The sequence below is a fragment of the Hylaeus anthracinus genome, unplaced genomic scaffold (assembly GCF_026225885.1).
Source record: "Hylaeus anthracinus isolate JK02 unplaced genomic scaffold, UHH_iyHylAnth1.0_haploid 14987, whole genome shotgun sequence".
Classification (NCBI taxonomy): Eukaryota; Metazoa; Arthropoda; class Insecta; order Hymenoptera; family Colletidae; genus Hylaeus; species Hylaeus anthracinus.
In genome coordinates, this window is record NW_026534583.1 from 1 (window position 1) to 20,934 (window position 20,934).

At 39.3% G+C, this 20,934-nt stretch overlaps 3 protein-coding genes across 3 annotated transcripts; all 3 read right to left on the bottom strand.

The window, feature by feature from the left end:
- Window positions 1–4,230: 4,230 nt before the first annotated feature.
- On the bottom strand, window positions 4,231–7,246 carry LOC128892708 (uncharacterized). The gene is made up of 2 exons (XM_054153254.1): window positions 7,129–7,246; window positions 4,231–5,054 (listed from the first exon to the last, which is right to left on the bottom strand). Exons 1-2 carry the CDS (start codon window positions 7,217–7,219, stop codon window positions 4,645–4,647), a joined length of 501 nt encoding a protein of 166 aa, XP_054009229.1. The 5' UTR covers window positions 7,220–7,246; the 3' UTR covers window positions 4,231–4,644.
- A 428-nt stretch (window positions 7,247–7,674) lies between these two features.
- LOC128892709 (uncharacterized) lies at window positions 7,675–12,912 on the bottom strand. Its single transcript, XM_054153255.1, has 9 exons — window positions 12,302–12,912; window positions 11,114–12,220; window positions 10,872–11,012; window positions 10,396–10,512; window positions 10,082–10,243; window positions 9,302–9,511; window positions 8,588–8,852; window positions 7,831–8,179; window positions 7,675–7,699 (listed from the first exon to the last, which is right to left on the bottom strand). Exons 1-9 carry the CDS (start codon window positions 12,614–12,616, stop codon window positions 7,675–7,677), a joined length of 2,691 nt encoding a protein of 896 aa, XP_054009230.1. The 5' UTR covers window positions 12,617–12,912.
- A 659-nt stretch (window positions 12,913–13,571) lies between these two features.
- Window positions 13,572–20,576, bottom strand: LOC128892710 (uncharacterized). The gene is made up of 6 exons (XM_054153257.1): window positions 20,423–20,576; window positions 20,102–20,359; window positions 17,942–19,615; window positions 16,865–17,149; window positions 15,853–16,153; window positions 13,572–13,887 (listed from the first exon to the last, which is right to left on the bottom strand). The coding sequence occupies exons 1-6, from the start codon at window positions 20,574–20,576 to the stop codon at window positions 13,572–13,574; spliced, it is 2,988 nt and encodes a 995-aa protein (XP_054009232.1).
- Between the last annotated feature and the right edge of the window lie 358 nt (window positions 20,577–20,934).

A 20,934-nucleotide genomic window follows, 5' to 3' on the forward strand; every position in this document is an offset into this window, starting at 1 on the left:
AAAAGGAGGAGCCACTCAATTCGACATGTATATTTTTTTTTTTTTTTAAGAAGCAGTATTGTTCGTTTGTGTAACGCAGTTTCCGCTTCTGAACAGGACCTCGCGAATGAAATCGTCGAAATATCTCTGATATTTATTGTTAGTATTATTTTTAGAGCAGAGAGCGGACCTAAAAGTTACGATTTAAAAAGAAACATAAAATATGACTGGGAAATAATATAGTTATTGTTTTCTCTATCGATTAATTTATTGTTAAATTTATTATATTGTTAGCTTAGATTTAATATGTTGTGGTAAAGCGTTTTGCAGAAAGTCATTTATTTGTCCCATTGTTGAGATAATTTGTTCTTTGGAAACAATATTATTTTTTCCATTTCCTAATGAACGATAATACAATTTCAGTTGTAAGATTTATTCATCAAAGTTGAAGTAAGTACAAATATATCTTCTTTACACAGAAACAACACTAAATCAACTGTCACATGTTTCTACCAGTCGTTTATAATAAACCACATGTAATTTAAAGTAATTGTTATTTAATCTCCCGCTCAACGTCAGTCAAAGAATCCTCGAATCCTCCTTTCTTTTTAATAAAATCCGCTTACAACAATCACGAATCAGTTCCATCACTATTCAAAACGTTTCAATTTTGGAGTTTGTTCGCCAATGCACAGGGAGAGTCGTTCTATGTCTCGTGACGCTAATTCCTCCTAGTCTCCCAAGGAAGAACTTCCATGATAAAACCGGATATACACCCTTGCCGGGTTTAATAAAGTTATAAAGTTTACGGGTATCGTAACTGAGAGTGACTTTTCAAATTTCCCTCGTCGTCTTGTACGTTTCTTGTTCAACTTCTTGATCCATCTTGCGTTTATTTTTCCAAGTTCTCTTGCCCACTTCGCTGCAACGTCTTCGGTTGTATCTTCGTTCCTCGTCGAAGATTCCATGTTTCGACGCGATAGGTTCTAGTGACGCAGAGTTTTCGATAATAACTGGAAACTTTCCATCGGTCTTCGTATCGCGCAGATGCGGACAAAATTACATTCACATTTTAGTCGAAATATACAGGGAACAACTACTGCATACGGCAATTTAGTCGCAACACTTGTTCCATGTTATAGTTATTTACTTCAGCTTTTACTCGTTCGATTCAAAGCATAATTATATTTTATTCGAAATATATAGGGAACTACTGCATGTGGCAATTTAGTCGCAACACTTGTTCCATTTTATAGTTATTTACTTTAGCTTTTACTCGTTCAATTCGAAGCATAATTATATTTTATTCGATTATTTAAATTGCAATTTTTATCGAGGAATACGTTCATCGTTGTTTATCTTTCGTTTATTTTGCGAAATTTTATTCCAGATAAGAATATTGCCCATCTCTGGCATCGCGCGAGATGTTATTTCCATCACTGGACACGGTGACTCGCGATTTGTGTTATGCACCGTTTCCGGGTGACTTCGTGGCCTTATATAGGAGGATGAAATTCGTAGAGGGGAGAAAACTGTACGTTTGCCTCACCGGGGGCCGATAATTTACTGTATAAATGTATTCCGGGCAAGGTGAACCCTCGCCACTGTGTCAATGTTAAATGAGCTCAAGGTTCGGCGTTCGATCGTCCACTGCAATTTTCAATTGGGTAAGCATGATACGCATGTGAGATATCGGTTGCAAAAATGTTTACATTATTATTATTATACGGTTTTATATTTGATAATGCAGATTGATCTGTCGGTAATGTAGACTGCTCGACCGATAATGCAGATTGCTCTGTCGGTAATGTTGCGTGATCGGCCGATAGGGCAGATTGCTCTGTCGGTAATGTAGAGTGCTCAGCCGATAAATGCAGATTGCTCTGTCGGTAACGTAAGGTGCACGGTCGGTAATGCAGAGTGGTCGGCCGATAATGCAGATTACTCTGTCGGTAATGCAGAGTGATTGGCCGACAATGCAGATTTCTCTGCCGGTAATGTTGCGTGATCGGCCGATAATGCATACTACGCTGTCGGTAATGTAGAGTGCTCGGTCGATAATGCAGATTGCTCTGTCGGCAATGTAGGGTGCTCTATCGACAATGCAGATTGCGCTGTCGGTAATGTGGAGTGCTCGGCCGATAATTCAGATTGCTCTGTCGGTAATGCAGAATACTTGGTCGATAATGCAGGTTATTCTGTCGGTAATGTAGGGTGCTCGGCCGATAATGCAGATTTCTCTGTCGGTAATGTAGAATGCTTTGCCGATAAATGCAGATTGCTCTGTCGGTAATGTAGGGTGCCCGGCCGGTAATGCAGATTACGCTGTCGGTAATGTAGAGCGCTCAGCCGATAATGCAATTATTTCATACTTTTCACTACATTTTCCCATACTTTTAAGCAATTATATCTAGAGCTAGTGCGTATTGATATAAATTGACTAGAAATTATTTTATTTACTTTTCACTGCCCTTTTTTGGACGTCGGTTAAATTTTTTTTTCCAAAAAATTGTTTTATTATTTCTATAAGTCGAAAGTAGCGAGACAACCGTGTTGAACTTTGTTTGTTAGGAATATACACGCGATTGTCTTAGAAAATAAAATATTTCGAAACATGTAGAACAGTTCGAAAATTACCGTTTGTACCGTGAGATCGCTGAAATATCACACTGTGTGACGTCTGAATTGTCTGAGAACTATAAGTTGTATAATTACGTTGTGTTATGTTGTTGCTGTTGTTGTATTACGGTTTACAAGAAACCGACGCGCGGTGCAAGGGTTGTGTGCGATGTTTCCGACAGTACGCTTTAGAAAAGTTAAAGATACGGGGAGAGGAAAGTGCACATGTAGCAGTGAGGGAAAAGTGAATAAGAAGTAAGGGAAGGGGGGATGCAGCTAAAAAACCGTTGTAAAAGCTAACCTCAATCTTGGTCCTTTAAATATTGAAGCCTGGCGCAGGACAGGAATAGAGCGTACATGCATCATTTTTTAAACATCTATGATCCCATGTCGAGTCTGTCTCGACACAGAAGTACAGTAAATGAAAATGTCCTTGAATGTCGTAAATTCATATAAGTTGAGGTATTTAGAACAAGTCGTCTAAATAATTCGATTATTTTTTAACCGACTTCGATAAAGGAGAAGGTTACTCAATTCGACATGTATATTTTTTCTTTTTTTCAACGATAGGAAGAAAACTGTCCAACAAGAGTTGTTTGATTCCGAGGGGCACGTAACGTGGTGCCAATAACTTTTTTATCGATGGAAGCGTAGAGGAGATATGAAGGTCGACTCTATTCTTTTACACTCTTCTTTTTCAATAAAAACATTTTTTGAAAATATCTCGAGAACTAATAATTTTTTTGCCATGGTACCCTAATCATTTCTTACGTAGAATGAACGGAAGAATCGATCTGTGTAAAAAAAAAATATGCATTTCTATTTAAAGAAATGATGCAATTGTTAATTGCATATGCACTGCTGCATATAACAAAAATTTTAAGGCCTACAGGTATAATGCTCTTCGAACTATTTATCTTTCTCCTTTGGCATTTTTTTCGTAAATGCAATAATGACGGAGTTATGACTTGAAACAATTGCGTGAACCACCCTGTAGACATTTTTATTCGAAACGCGGTATCGTTTCGCAGGTTGTGTAGTTCGCGAAAAGCAATTAGCCAACGGTAATCGTAGGGCTTTGGACAGTTTTCGTACATAGATTAGCGCCGGCGTTGTACGCGCGTGCAAACATACGAGAGGCCGTCGAGTTCATCGCAACGACAGGACGATTTACGAGGTTTCGCAGGCCCGCCTGTCGGCCAGATAGAACGGATGTGTCAATTACGATAAAGCTCATCGGCGATCAATGTATCTGATGAAATTATTTAGACGACCGCTGTCAAGCAACGACGAGTGCCTGCTGGTTTACTGCGATATTGCGCGGTCTTGCACTATTGTATCAGAAATATAATTAACCCGCCTATAAATGGTTCATTGTTGCATCTCGGTCGGTAATTTGTTTATGCGGAGCCCGAATAGATACCGAGTATTCGCGAATAACTGAATCCTGCGTTACAAAGAATCTGGTATGAAATTAAATCAATTAATGTATTAATTATTAATATATATTATATACAAATGATATATTTCACACGGAATGATGTTACAATGTGGTAAGAGTCGAACAATACCGTTAATAAAATTTATTATAAATTTCATCTCATATAATTGTACAATTGCTTATTAGCTTGATACTGTCCGCGTTTCTGTATTTGAGAGGGTGTAAACAATTAAATTTATTAATTACGAGAAAAATTCATCCAAAGAAAGATCGATCATCGCTTTCTCTCGACTCCGTCTTTGTGCTCGTACTAGTTGATCTGTTTTCTCTCTTCCGATCGGTTGAAAGTTTGATTACCTCTGAAGATGTTCGGCATTCCTTGAGACTATCCTTGCTGTGGTTTACCGTGAAACTTTTCGATGAAGCTCATCGAGAACTTGATTTGCGTGCGATGTACCCTAATCTACCGATTCTCGCAAATTTAGTCATTTATGGTTCATAATAATTCTTAATCGAGTCGTGAATGTATAAATGGGTGAAATTAAATCCACAGGTATAGAGGATTATTTTTTCTTCTTTCGATCCTTGCTATCGCGCGGAGAATTTCATCGATCCGAATAAACGTTTATCCTTTCTTCAAGAATCCTCAGCTTGTCCTCCTCCGATAAACTATCATTACTGTTTCGGTTGCATGAAACGCAATCCTCGTATTTTATCCCGAGATCATTGTCTCGCCGCGTGTTCGAACTAATAGGCGAAACATTCGTCTCCGCGTTCCCATCTTTTCGTTTATTCTCAGCATCCGACCCCGATAAGCTCTTCTCCTTATCTATCTCGGTCAGTTTCTCGAACAATTCTTTGTCCTTCAACCCTTTTCTCATGTCCTCGCCGAAGGCAACTTCTTCCAATTGCTCTTCGTTTTCTCTTTTCCATGCTTGCCGTTTATTGAGCAATATTACCTCGTCCTCCACTTCGTTTCTCCCTGTTATTGGCTCCTCTTCTACCGCGAGTGGATCTAAAATAACAATATTTCAAAACCTTGTTATTAGCTATTGCTATTGGAGAAGACTGTTTAAAGAGACCAACTGGGACATTTATTTAAATTGTTATGTTACTTACAAATGAAACAGCTGAGATGAGAGTATTCATATTTATAAATATGAATATGAATAAATTTATGAATAAAAATGTGAATAACGCGTTATTCGCCTTTTTCTGACATTTTTTATAATTTGACGAAGAAACGTTTGGAACAAAAGTTAATTAGTATTCGATTAGCCGCAAGTATCAACGTTAGTAATATTAAAACAAAGGTTGACTTTTTTAAATGACACTGTATGATTTTGACTTAATAATGTTGTGTATAATGATACGATGACCACCCTGTATATACAAGTGCAAAATTATATATTCTATAGCGAAGGTGTTGTCAAACAAAATTAAATAGGAGTTTAAAATACAAATAATAGATTGCCGGCCGATAAATGCAGATTGCTCTGTCGGTAATGTGGGGTGCACGTTCGGTAATGCAGAGTTATCGGCCGATAGGGCAGATTGCTCTGTCGGTAATGTAGGGAGTTTGGCTGATAATGCAGATTGATCAGTTGGTAATGCAGGGTGCTAGGCCGATAATGCAGATTGTGCTGTCGGTAATGTAGAGTGCTCGACCGATAATGCAGATTGATCTGTCGGTAATGTAGAGTGCTTAGCCGATAATGCAAATTGCTCTGTCGGTAATGTTGCGTGCTCGACCGATAATGCAGACTGATCTGTCGGTAATGTAGAGTGCTTAGCCAATAATGCAGATTGCTCTGTCGGTAATGTAGAGTGCTCGGTCGATAATGCAGATTGCTCTGTCGGTAATGTACAGTGCTCGGCTGATAATGCAGATTGCTCTGTCGGTAATGTTGCGCGCTCGGCCGGTAATGCAGATTGCTCTGTCGGTAATGTAGAGTGATCGGCCGATAATGCAGATTACGTTGTCGGTAATGTTGCGTGATCGGCCGATAGGGCAGATTGCTCTGTCGGTAATGTAGAGTGCTCAGCCGATAAATGCAGATTGCTCTGTCGGTAACGTAAGGTGCACGGTCGGTAATGCAGAGTGGTCGGCCGATAATGCAGATTACTCTGTCGGTAATGCAGAGTAATTGGCCGACAATACAGATTGCTCTGCCGGTAATGTTGCGTAATCGGCCGATAATGCATACTACGCTGTCGGTAATGTAGAGTGCTCGGTCGATAATGCAGATTGCTCTGTCGGCAATGTAGGGTGCTCTATCGACAATGCAGATTGCGCTGTCGGTAATGTAGGGTGCTCGGCCGATAATGCAGATTTCTCTGTCGGTAATGTAGAGTGCTTAACTGATAATGCAGATTGCTCTGTCGGTAATGTAGAGTGCTCGGTCGATAATGCAGATTGCTCTGTCGGTAATGTACAGTGCTCGGCTGATAATGCAGATTGCGCTGTCGGTAATGTAGAGTGCTTAACCGATAATGCAGATTGATCTGTCGGTAATGTTGCGCGCTCGGTCGGTAATGCAGATTGCTCTGTCGGTAATGTAGAGTGCTCGGCCGATAATGCAGATTACGTTGTCGGTAATGTAGAGTGCTTGGCCAATAATGCAGATTGCTCTGTCGGTAATGTTGTGTGCTTAACCGATATTGCAGATTGATCTGTCGGTAATGTAGAGTGCTTAGCCGATAATGCAGATTGCTATGTCGGTAATGTTGCGCGCTCGGCCGGTAATGCAGATTTCTCTGTCGGTAATGTAGAGTGCTTAGCCGGTAATGCAGATTACGTGGTCGGTAATGTAGAGTGCTCGGCCGGTAATGCAGATTACGCTGTCGGTAATTAGTAATTAGTATTCGAAAAAGTTAATTAGTATTCGATTAGCCGCAAGTATCAATGTTAATAATATTAAAACAAAGGTTGACTTTTTTAAATGACACTGTATGATTTTGACTTAATAATGTTGTGTATAATGATACGATGACCACTCTGTATATACAAGTGCAAAATTATATATTCTATAGCGAAAGTTTTGTCAAACAAAATTAAATCGGAGTTTGAAATACAAATAATAGATTACTTTGACTCGTAGAGATTTTCGAAATATTCGACGTCTTTGGAGTCTCCCTTTTCCACAGAGAATTACTTAGTTTCAAAAGGTCGATATCCATATTATTTCTATCTATGTCGTTCCTCTTTTTCTTGGAGTAGTTTTCTTGTACTCCTTTGACGAATCCGTTTCTCTGATATCGAGGGCTGTACTTGTATGAAAACGTGACAATAACAATACGTACATAGAATTCTGTTACTTTTCGATTTGTTAGTAATTTAATATTTAACCTTTTAGACACGATGCACTACACTCGTACAATTTGCAGATGTACGTCAACAAAGAATTTTTCATTTACTTTTGCGAGTAACTACATCGTGTTCCACAATTCTTTAATCTTATTTCCAAGTCGTTTCATATAGAAGCTAGCAAAATATATATTCAAACTGCATAATACAGAATATTCAAGCATCATAGAACACGATACATCGAATAATAGCATAATGCATCAAGGTACAAGGTAGTACTACATATCGTAATACATTATAATACTGCAAAATACAGTATATTACAGAATTAGCTACCTAAATAGAGCCTCAATCTACATAATACACAAAAATATACAGAGAAATAGCATAATGCATCATGGTACAACGATATACTACACATTGCAACACAGAACAATACTGCAGAATGCAGTACATTACAGTATATTTTCAAATAAGTACATACTTATCTGCGCCCTTCTTCCGCGAGATCTCCTGTTCTATACGAAACTTGCCGCCATTATCACTTGGTTTCACGTTGGTCATATCCATGGAAGTAAAAATTAGCGGTTGCTCGTACCCCGAGTGGAAAGACTCCCAGAAATCTTTGTCCAGATATCCACGTTTCTGTCGCGACGGAGTAGCCTTGTGCACGCTGTCTTTGCGTTCTGACTGATCAATAGCGCTCGCACCTTTGTGACGCTTGCGATGTTTCCTCTTACGCTTTTTGCGGTTTTTGTGCTTCTTACGTTGCTTTGGGTGTTCGTCGGCACTGCGGACTACTCTGCGCCTTTTACCGTGAAAGTCCATGCCATCTAAAAGGTATAGAAAGTGTGTATACATTAAAAAATCTATATCGAGTCATGCAATTGTTCAAAGTGTAACTGTTACGAGGATGATTGTTTAATTTACATACACGTGAACTAAACTTTACGGTAAAACAAAAATTCGTAAAAGCGATCCGTGGAAAATTTTTTTGTTCAAAGAAGGATTAAGGAAGCAAAGAGTATATTATGTTGAAAAATAGATAAGATTTTATGATAAAGCCAAACGTAGGGTGTATATAGTAAAACGTGAACTAAACTTTACAAATTGTTCAATTGTACAATTGTTTATCGTACAGTTACTTTTATATTATGATCGCATCTACTGTTTTTCTTCTCTTTTTAATTAAATTTAAGAATTTTTTCCTATAACATTCGTATGAACTTAATCTCTATTACCGTCACGAAAATATTCCCCGTCTTCGAGCAGACTCGCGTTGCCAAGTTTCAACATATTCGGCATGCTCATTACAGGCGAAAAACCATAACCAATATTTGGTTCTGTCGAGTAGGTCCAACTACTCGTGTTTCTAATTGCCGTACGGTACTGAAAATTTTGTCCAGGTTTTACCACAGCTGCTCCGATCATAATCGATGATTTCGCTTTCTTTTCGCCATCTTTCTTTGCCTCGATGTACTCTAGCAGCTGATCTAATTGTTTAGCCTGAAACGATTAACAAGAGAACGTGGTAACACAGATAGACAGAATTCGAATAATAGATGATTAGACTGCGGATGTTTATGCAAATTCATTTTATTAATGTAGATGTATGCAGATGAAGAAAAGGAACTTAAATTGAAGTATATTTTGTCTTTTAAAAGCTGTAACGTGTATTTTATTTGTTACTTTTATATTTTCATATATTGGTATTTGTATATTTTTGTGTACTTATACTTGTCATAAATGCGTAAATATTGGTATTATGTGGATGACAAATAAAGACAACATGAGATTCAATTTCGTCAAATAAAAACAACATGAGATTCACTTTTAACAAATAAAAGCGACATGAGATTAAATTTTTAACGAACTGACTGACAGTTTGCATTTTATGCGTTTTTTTCAATCTTTATTTAGACATAAATTAATTATACGGAATATCGATAACTTGCCATGTAATCGTGTACAGTTTGAACTTTCGTCTTGTCCTTCTCCGACAACGTGTTGTACTCCTTTATCAGGTTTTCTATTAATTGAAGCTTTTTGTACAATTCTGCGATCTCGTCTTGCATTCCCATATCTGGTAAGGCTTGGAACAGGAACTTGTCCCGTGGAAAGTGATCCGAGGAGTGCCCGCCGTGTACCAATGGCCGCAATGGCATCTAAAATGAAATATTTAGTGCGGAACATTTGCAAAGAATCGTTATTTAAGAGTTCCTATTATCTTAAAAGACTTTTAAAAGGATCGACTTTTGTATTGCTTGAATTTTCATAAACCTTTAAGTGTTTGACGTATGTTTGGAATTATGTTTATTATTATAATAAAAAATTATGATAAAACGATGACAATTTTCTTTAAAAAGCTTCAATCTCATAGTATCGTTTGATTGTTGTGTGGTAGCTAATTCTGTAACAATTGATCGTTTATAACTATAGTTTAAATAAACATATTTATTCGATAATTGATTACGTTAAATTACCAACTTTGTACGTTTTCGACCTGATTTCTATCATAATGAATTTATGTACCTATAAGTCTCAACCTGATGGACATTGCAACTTATCTATGAACAAAATTATTTCTTTATGAACAAAAATATACGTTTCTTTGAAATAAGTATAAATATATGTGCAAAACTTAAAACCTCTAAAAAAAGAAATTCAAAAGGAAGTGCTTTTTCTAGGATTCTAGATTAGAAGAACTTCAATCGTGTGCATTAAATGTTGAGTACCTGTTCTAGCGAACTGTCCTGCGAATTTACATCCAGTATCCAGTCCAAGAATTCTGTCAGATCCGGTGAAAGAGAGACGCAAGTTTTTCTCTGAACTTCGTCGTAAATCAGTCGATTCAGGAGTATCATGACTCTCTTCATCAAGTCTTCCGTGTGCTTGATCTGAAACAGTTAACAGCACTGTTTGAACGCTCGACTCATCAAAATTCGAGTCTGCCGATCGAATTTGCCGCCGACTAATTTAATTGTAAAGTAAATTACCGATTTTCTTGGATTTATCCGGTCTTTACTGTACTTAGAATTTATGAAGTTACCTCGTCGTCGTCGACAGACTGTTGATAGCTTTTATCAGCCTTTACTACGTCATCGATTTTATGATTTTGATGAAGTCCCGGACCCAGCGACGCCTTCAGATCCTCGTTCTTTCGAACCTAAATATTTTCACCGTATTGGAAATGGCTAATTAAATAAATGTTTCTCTTTTATTATTTAGCAAACTAGACTTTATTATATTCAATCTATGTATATCAAGGAAGCTACGTCCGTACCGCACGAAATCTTTCGAAGAACTAACTGGATGAAAAATGTAGTCACAGGGATCCGGCAAAAATTAGTCGTACGACAAAGGAACCATTTTTTAACACACGTGTTCATTTGTTCAAAAAAATGTCTATATAAACACATCCTATCACGCGTCCAGCATATCAGATGTCGATTAACTTTTGTCGGTCGTATATTCCAACACACTGAAACGCAACAACCATGGTTTTTAACAACTACGTAAAAGCACCTGTTCAAAAATTTGATCCACGATCTTTCCCGCCAGTTCGCCGTGAAGAGCCGCATCCATCTGTGATTCGTCTTCCACGTCATCAGCCGCTAAGAGCAACGAGATCTTTTTTCTCTGGTTGTCGCCATCTCTGATCATTGTCTAAAAGATTACCGTTGATCCTTTTCTTTAATTAAATTACGCATTACTCACCACCGTTTTCCATCCTCAATTCGAACAATTAACAGTTCACGTTTACTCACATTTTCGCTCTCGACTTCTCCACGACGTGCTTCACTCTCGTCCATGGCTACTCGGCGACGATCGCCGTGAACTTTGTCCTCGTCTCGAGAAGCTTTACTCTTCTTAACGTTGGCGTGATGATTCGAGGCTTTGGACGTGCGCTTCTTGTGTTTCTTTCGATCGGTGTGCTTCGTTTTCGAGTCGCTAGAATGTTTCTTGTGGCGTCTTCGTTTCCTGCCGTTCTCGGAATATTTCGATTTGTCCACGTGGTTCTTTCGTTTCTGTTTCCTCGACGTTTCACCATGGTGCTTGTTCCTTTTCTTGTGTTTATCCCTTCTCTTCGATTTCACGCTTCTGCTCGCTTTCTTCAAATCGCGACTCTCGTCGTCCGCCGGGGAATCGTACTCTTCTTCTTCAGAGTTCGAATCGAGGAGGTTGGGATAACCACCGTTCGCGTTTCCGTACGAATTCGAGAGCTGAACACGATTATCCATCGTCCCCGTGTTCTTCGAGTACCGATCGTAGTCCATCTTTTCCGAATCGAGCTGGCGGTTCGTCTCGTCGTAGAATGTTTCGTAGGACGAGTCAATCGCTCTCTTGACTCTGGCGTTGCTTCTCCACGGTGGATTTTGCAGATCCGAGGGTGAATTCGCAATCTCCAACTTCGCGAGCTTCGAAGTTTCTGATCCTAATTTCGACGTGAAATCTCGTGTTCGAGTAATTTCAGTGGACGTATCGACTAAATTTTGTTCCGAGCTCACGGATGATTCTTCGTCTTTATTCTTGGCTAAAGTAGGTTCAACGCGGAGACTCGCGTTCGCTTCTGTATTAAACTGCACGTCTTCGACAGTCTTCAAACCCCTACCGAGCCGCACTCTTACGTCCTCGTCGAGATCATCGGTCCAGTCCAAGGGCTCCACAAAGGACTCGTGAAAATCCCTCGAACTAATGACCGTCTGTTTTTCCCGATCTGCATTCTGGACGCGTTCCCAGGCCGACCGCGGTTCCAGATATTTACGATTTTCGTAAGGAGAACGCGAATCTGTGTCGATATATTGCCTCCGGCCCGTTAATGACCAGCTCGCGGCGTCTTTCTTCGCGGTCGCGTCGTCTCTCGCCCCGCTCACCTGCGATTCAAGCTTTATAGAGCGAAAGTAAAGTAAGTCGGGGCAATAATTTATTGGAAACGGTTCGGTTTACTTTTTCACCTTTTGCGCTCGCCATTCACCGGTCGTTCCGATAGTGCTAGGTCCTCGTAATTTCTGCTGCGTGATGTTAGTTTGCTCGGAACCGCCTTTAAACATATCGTCCGTGCTTTTTAGGGCGACATAATTACTTTGGGAAACGTTCTCCGCGCTGGGCTTCCTCAGCTGCTCGAACGAAACGATCGACGACGTTTTTTCGGCTATTTCTGAACTCACTGGTCCGTCGTGCACGAACAACAGAGGCATCAGGTTGGGACTGGAATCTGGAAGCGTGTAAGCTTGATTCCACATCGATTCGATTACTTTGTTGATACACATTAGAGATTTTGTCCAAATTGAAATATGTCGCGGTTTTTTTTTTTTTATTTATTCTAAGCATTTAAACCCTTCTGGGTTTATTTTGCTTTATAAGAATAATACAATTGAATACCATAATATATAATATGTTAGTAATACCATAAGGATACAATATAATACAAGTAAGTAAAATAACAAGGTCCGTCAACGCTAAATGTGTAAGTTACAATTTTTGAAAAAGGAATCGATACTTATACAAGCTTTAACATTAGGCTTTGCTATGAGGTGATGTCGCGGTTCGTGTGAAATTATAGTAGATTTATGTTATCATTTTGTCGATTTCGAAATTATTTTAATAATGAAGACTCGAAGTTGCCAGATTTTTATTGATTTTTATTGAACTCCCATAGCAAAAGAAGTTTCATCTTCGAAACTATTGAAGAAATTAATCCTTCGAAATACTGTCCAACAAGTTTAAACTTTTTTAGGTTTTGCGATATTCATTGGGTGATTCTTATACCGTTCTTCGTTCTAAATACAAATCTGAATTAAAGCGAAAATGCTCCATCACTTTCAGTTTTCGAAAAACACGAGGTTTTGTGAAATTGGTCGATTTTGGGAGAAATGTAGTGCTACTTGAAAACTATAAACTTTAAGGAGAACTATAAATTTGAAAGTTTTATTTAGTCTTAAAAGATAGAAGAGAGTTTTCCGAATATGTAGATATATTCGTTAATAATTCAGAAACGAAGGATCGTTCGACATTTTTGCAAAGGAAATTGTGGTTCGGAATCATCTGAACTACCCCCATTTCCGGTTCTTACACTAATTCTGAGACATCTTCTATTTTTCTCTAAATCTCTGTATATATGCCATATTTTGGTTTGCTTTCTCGTGCTATATTAATAAGGAAACTTCAAAGAACGTCTGCTACCCGTCGAACGAATCGGGCTACCCTTCGTTTCCGGTTCTTACACTAATTCTGGGACACCCTGTATTTCAAGTTGAACAGAATCGGTACATGGAATACCATGATCGAAAGAATTCGAAAAACTAGTGCACGTTTACCGGACGTTCGAGGAGAATTTCTAGTTTCCGGAGATTGTATTTGATCTTTAGACGAATCTGCAATCATATTCGATGGATGATCACCGGTTTCGTCGCCAGCTTCGTAATACATTCTCTGGTCTCCCTTGATTCTGGGTTTCCTTTTCGTTTCGTCGTCTCTCCAATCGTAGAGTGTCTTCAATTCATCATATAACGGTTCGACATCGTTGGACGTTTTGTCGTTTCTGGGAAACAGAGAAAAAATATGGCAGCAGTACTCTATATATCACTATCACACAGTATCGCCGAAAAAAGCAATGCATAAGAAGTTAACTTAAGGGGTAACACCACTCTAGAGGCTGAAATAGCCTCGCTTTGATAATTAATTTTGAGAGTATCGCGAATAGGATTCCTTTTTACAGGGTTTATTTAATACGTATTGTATAAGTATAGACAAAAATCATTGTATCATAATTTTAGTGCAAAATGGCGGCAACAAAGCGAATCTTCAAAATTGAGTTTCTTTAAAACGCCTTCACGGAAAGACGGTTTTCTCGTTGTGTATGAGATCTGGAACAAACAAATAACAAATTTCATAATATATGTATATACTATTGGCTATAGAAGTACGTAGGGCTATTTTTTTAAATCAAATATTGTAGAAATAGTGCACTAACCCATTTTTTACATTAAATAAAAAAAAACCGCTACGTACTTCTATAGCCCACAGTATATACATTTTGAAATGTGTTGGTTTTTTGTTCCAAATGTTATACACAACGAGAAAACGTGAAGTTTGGGGACACGCTTCGTCGCCGCCAGTTTGTACTAAAATTATAATCCAACAATTTTTGTTTATACTTCAATATGTGTTAAATAAACCCTGTAAAAAGAAATCCTATTCCTTTCGCGATACCCTTAAAATTAATGATCAAAGTTATGCTTTTCTTCAGCCTCTAGAGTGTTGTTACCCCTTAAGATTTGGATCTTCCGATAAAAAAATCGTGTTTATACTTGTCCATCGGCGATGTGTAAAAGAATGACGAGCAATAGCAATTTTATAATAAAATCGTTATTACTCGTTGAGCAGCCATCGTACAAAAGGGAAGAAGGGCGTACTTTTGTTCCATGAATTGAATGTCTTCGAAGAAATCGTCGATCATTTTTGGTCTCGAATTTTTATCCACGTTTAGAATACAATCTGCCGGTTCCACCATCGTTTGCCTTGCGCTATTCGTTAGGAACTTCTCCTCGTTTCCCTCGAGCGGTTGATTTAACCTGATAAGACGCCTCGATCAGTCCGATAAAAAGTTTCGTTTACATGTTTTGGACCCCAATTTCGCGATCACTTAGGTCAGTGTCAACCCTGACGCAAGGTTTACGAATGCGAACATTATTGGCGTCGGTTTCTCGCATTAGATGAATGAATACTTTGAGCAAACAAACTATATAACAAACGCCAATATCAGTGTGTCATTTGACTCATGAAGAAGGTAACAGGAAGGAGTATTTCGCCCCGATACGATTTGCGACTACGAAAACTTCAAGGAGTCCAATGACAAATTTCTCGGATTTTTAAAAACGTGTCCTCGAGGTGGTATTTGCAAAATAAACATTTATTTTTATAATTGCTAATATCGCAAAAATCAGATCTGCTCCAAATAAAAATATATTTAGAAAGAACAACCACTCCTAATAAAAATAAAAAAAAGGTGGTCGATAAGATGAACAATTCCAGAGAAAAAAAATTCAAATCTACAACGAACATTTTTTAAGAAAATACGCAAAAATCGCGATATTTGAAGGCCTGTATTTCTCAAACGATTTCGAAACGAGCAAAATGATGACTTAAACTCCTCCTAATTTCACATAAACTACAATATATTTCATTTGGGACAAAATCTGATTGTGAGACATCGACCAAAACAAGTGATCGATTTGGCGTGGAATGAGCCAATGCGTTTACAAGAACCCTTATCCTTGAGTTTCTTATACTGCTAATGATTATAATAAACAACATCAAGATACGAACCCGAAAGAGCGCTTGACAAGACAGTGATTAATAAAAAAGAAAAACAAAAGGAAAAATAGAGAAGTGAATTTCGAATGGTATTTGACTGTAGTTTGGAAAAAAACAATGCAAGTTCGTATAATCTTGACACGTGGAAACTCTGCGTTCTACTCGTCTCGTGGGAGAATTTACCGCTGACCTCGCGCAATTAATGCCGTTCGCGTTGTCTTCACCTTGATCTAACCTTCCCGGCTGTCGGTTTCCCGACGATCCATCCTCTTCGTCGCGTTCGACCTTGGGCGATAACCTTGAAGTGGCGGCCCGTTTCTCCGTCTCTTCAGTCACGTTAGACGACGTTTTACCGATGCTAAAGAACTGCTCTTTCGGCTCTTTGAGCTTCAACCTCTCCCGCTCTCTCTCTTCTTTCAACATCTTCTTCTCGTGCTCGTTATTCTTCACGAAAGGCGGTGGACAAGTCGCGAGACCCTCGGCACTCTCCGCTGCGGTTGAAAACGAACCGTGAGCTTTTTTCGTTCATCGAGGCCTGGATTGAAACTAGTTGTGGCGTAAAAAATTACTAACAGTGATGATTGTAATAAACAACATCAAGATTAATAAAAAAGGAAAAATAGAGAAGTGAATTTTAAATGGTATTTCCCACTATATCACTAACAGTGTTTTTTCACGGCGATCACACCGTTCTCGAATTTGATCTGCGTGAAATTTTGAGGCACACGACTACAATCCGCGTATCCTTGGCCACACAGTTATTCGCGATATGTAAGTATTATAACATACGTGGTTATTAGAACATGAGTTGTGTATTTTCGTTTCGAACACCATTCTTCAAGCTTGAGACAACTTGATTTTTCAGTACAATAATAAAATAATTAGATTTAAGTAATTTGAATTGAATTTTTAAACAAACCTTATCGTATTTTATTATAATTTTTATATACGTTATAAAACAGACTGAGTGGAGTATAAAAAATAAAGAATCTTCCCATAGGCGCGGGCACGAAGAGGATAATGTTGTAATTTTTACATTTGTTCGTTTAAATGATTGACGACTACTGTTTTAGGGGCTTTGGTGTTTAATATTCGAATATTGCGAAGTGCACGCACATTTTTTCGTTCGAACAGTTGACGACTCCTGTTTTAAGGGTTTTGGTGTTTAATATTCGAAGATTGCGAAGCGCACGCATTATTACCGAGGTCCACGTTCGATTCAACGCCGTTCTTGTCGTTGTTATTTTTCACACGTTCTTGATCGTTAATGGCGGACAAAGCGCCATCGTCTTGTTCCTGGTTATCGCTATCGTAGTCGTAGTACTGTATAATGTCGACCGGATTGCGCCTCTTTCTCTTGAATCTGCGTTCCGACTTCTTCTTGTCGAGCTTCTCTTTTATCATTACGTTTAGTTTCGCCTTCACGGGATTCCTTCTACCGGACTGCGGGGATCGTTGTTTCCTTTGCCCTGGCACGCTATTCTCTTCTAGAAACAATTAACATATTTTATTCTAAAGCAAAGCCATTCCGTGGATTCCTACGTTTCAACCATTTTATTCTGATAATTCTCGGAAACAGTATAAAAAAATTAATTTAGAAGAACAATGCCACGTAACGCGAAGAGGAATGTGCGATACAAAAAGAGAAGCTAGTTTATATTAATTTTAAATTAATTTTCAATCAATATAATCGTAATGATTCTAAAAAGTCAAATTCGTATCGATGATTTAGTAACAATTTATTGCTAAAGTATTTAGTTGCACATGTACTTCTGATGATCCCATCTGCAACCATATATTGTTCGTGACTATTTTTATTGCACGGAGCCTATTGGTTATAGATTGCCACTAAAGAGTGTGAAATAAATTAATTTTTAGGAAAAAAAAATATAAAAAAATACAAATTAACTAGAAATTATTCCATACTCTTTAGTGCAGTTTTAATATTTCTCGAAGTCGGTTGTATTTTTTTTTCCCAAACATTATTTTATCGACGTTATTTTGTCGGCGCTGCGTGTAGACGTTCGATGAAAAGCAGTAATTGAATTACATGGCGAATACGCTCCAGAATAAACAATTAAACATGTTTCTGTTGAATTTAATGTTTCTTTCCCCATAATAAAATTAAAAAAAAAAGAAACAACGGCGGATAATTACGCACCAATCCAATATAAATGGTCGAAACGTTTCCTAACACATTCTACAGTAGAACATCTAATTTCGACGAATACTTCATGTTTCCCGATCGTTATTATCGACAGACCCTATTTTCCGCTCACCGTCTGTTTCGGCTCGCTCCTGATTCTCCCCCTCCTCCGCTTCCTTGTCACTGTAATTCAAATCAGCATCCTCGACGTCGTCGTTCGAATACTCCATGTATTGTAGTATCTTTCTTTGTGCGTATCTGTCATTAATTTTCCGATCACCCGCACCATCGGTCAGTATAAATACTTCCTTATACTTCTTCCCATTGCCCCCTTCGTAATCTTTGACCTTATCTTCCAGTACAGAGAAGCTGGAGTCTTTCGAAGCTGTCTCGTCGTTGGAACCGACGGACTCCCCTTTCTTCGCGTCGTCGCGAAACCGTTCCTCCTCGTTCCGAAATTTATCCCTTTCGTCTTCTTCCTTGCACCTCTCCGCTGCGTCCTGCTCGACGTTCACGACCATCTGGTCACCCGGTACACCTTCGTACCAGTTTCGAGGTCCTTTGCCGCTTTGTGCCGATCCTTTGTCGAACTCCGCGGAGCTCTTGAGCCGTTCCTCGGCTGAGTTCCTTTGTTTCAGTTCCTTCATAAATCCAACCGACTCTTTGTACGATTCTTCGTTTGGTTTACTCTTCCCAAGATCGAAAGCGTCGCTACCGTGTCGACCGTCGTCATCCTTTTCGACATCTTCCCTCTTCCGACCGGTATTCGCGGACCCGTCGACTCGCGCCTTCTCGATCTTCATTTTCAAAATCGTCGACACCGATTTCCCAGGCTCCTCCTCGTTCTCCACGATCAGTTTCTTTTTCACGTCGAATCTGTTCAACACGAACGGCTGTTGCTCGCCACCCAGCGTGTTCTCGTTGCTGAACTTTATCAAGTTCTTCTTCTCCGACTTGAGAAGAATATTAATATTACCCGATTCTTTGACCGACCTTTTCTGTTCCAACAGTTGCTGAGACAATTTTCCACGTTCATTCGACGCGATCCTTTGGACCTCCTTTGTGCGTTCACTGTTTTCATACAGACGCCCTTGAGGTTCCGAGACTTTGATCACCTGCTCTCCCTTGCCGGTGCCGGTGTTTTCTCGTTGCTCTTCCGTTTTCTTCGTTCTAGCCGCGGCGACCTCGTCCCTCCCATCTGCGCTCAGACCGCTGCCGGAGGTTCCCGTGAAAACAGGCTGCAATTCATTCGTCGCGGATCCAAAGGTTCGCGAGGAGCCTCCCTCGAGGTTTCCACCTTTCGCTCCGTGCCTCGTCAACTTGTTCTCCACCGTATTCAGATTTCCTCGCGATGGATCCGATTGTTCGTCATTTTTCCCCGTTCCCACGTTCGACGCCCGATTCCCTCGAAAGTAGTTCATCGCGGACTGTTTTCCACTGGAATCATCAACGTCGTCGTAGCTTGTTACGCGTGCGATTTTTATCGAATTTTTTATCGAATTTTTCGCATCGGTCTGAGGGTTGTTTTCATCTCGAGGCTCGTTCGAGTAACGTTCCTCGTCCGACGGACTCCCTTTGCTGCGTCTTTTACGATCGTGGAGCTCTTTCAAGGTTTTCTCTTCAAGGTACGGCTCCCCAAACCCCGCTCTGTAAAAGAGTCTCGGGTTAACGTCGTCGTTATTAACTTCGGTCCGTTTCGTTCTCCACACTTTCTGCTGTGCGTTCTTGTCATCGGGATTCCCAGAACTGTGCTCACTTCTTTTTGCATCAAAGACATCCGGTTCAGGAGTCTCCCACCACTCGGAGTCTATCGAAAAGGTGTGAAATTTAACTATTCGATAACTATTCTTTCTACGGTACTTAATCGACTCAATACATTTTAGGGTTTAACCTTTTGCACTCGAGAGGTGACTATCAGTCACCACTAGGTTTTGTTTAGGTTTCATTTCTTGATCCCTGAGTAACGTAGGCTATGATTTGTAAATATAATCTACATAAATAAAATCGATGTGTCTGTCTGCGATTTCGAGATAGTGCTTTCTTTATGCTCTCAGTCACCACTAAGTTTTCTTTAGGATTAATTTCTTTGGAACTGGAAGTGCCAATAACATGATTCTCGTTGAAGCAAAAGTGACCTGATTCTCAAATCTCAAATTAGAGATCACATTTTCGAAGTCACTATAATTTTAGCATTCGTGTGCAGCAATAGAATGCTAAGAAAGCATCTCGCGTTGATGGTAGGTACCAGAAGAAAAGGCCTCGAGTACAAAGGGTTAATACAAGTCACGAATACCTTGGTACTCGTTTTCTTTTTTTTTGTGCTTGTTCTTATCGCGAGTTCTTCGATCCTTCGATTCCCCCTTCACTTTCTCCGAATCCACGTTTTTCAAATTGTCGTGGACCTTCTCGAAAGGCTGATCGAGACTTTTCCTTAATTCCAGTACCGTTTCCTTGAGAGTCTCCAGCGACGGGGCTTCTTCCTTTTTCGCCTCGTCCCGTTGGTTTCTCGCGTTGTATCTTACGTCGCCATCTTTACCAGAGTTCGAAAGATCTGTTTCATTCGCATAGACGAATTAAAAGGTTTCGATGAAACGTTTAAAGCAATAGCTCATACTAGGTTGATTTCCTTGACCAGCTTCGTGATCACGGATCCATCGATCTCCCAGCTTCTCCTCCTCGGTCTCGGGCTCTTTGTTCGAATTCAACCAATCGCTCAAAGAACAAATGTCCTCGGTCCTGGACCAATCTTTCGATACTCGATCGTCCATCGCTCCCTTGGACCTTAGAGAAGACGGAGACTCTTTTTCGTTCACACTGAAACAACGCGTTTCGTTTAATCCCTTCCCATGTAATATCGACTCAGACTCGTGGTCCATAGTACAACCTAAAGGCGACCAAGATGAGTCGCACTCGTGACAGAGATTATGAACTCAATGTGAGAATCCTTCCTCAGGGGTCAAAAACTGAAATGTAATGGTCCAAAAAGTGGATTTTTGCACCGATCTCGGTGAATACATCAATACAATAACACAATTTAAATATACAATATGTACATTAACTGTGTTTAATACTGTTGTCCCCATCTAAAAATTACACCAAATCTACTCAGACAGTATGTACATTAAC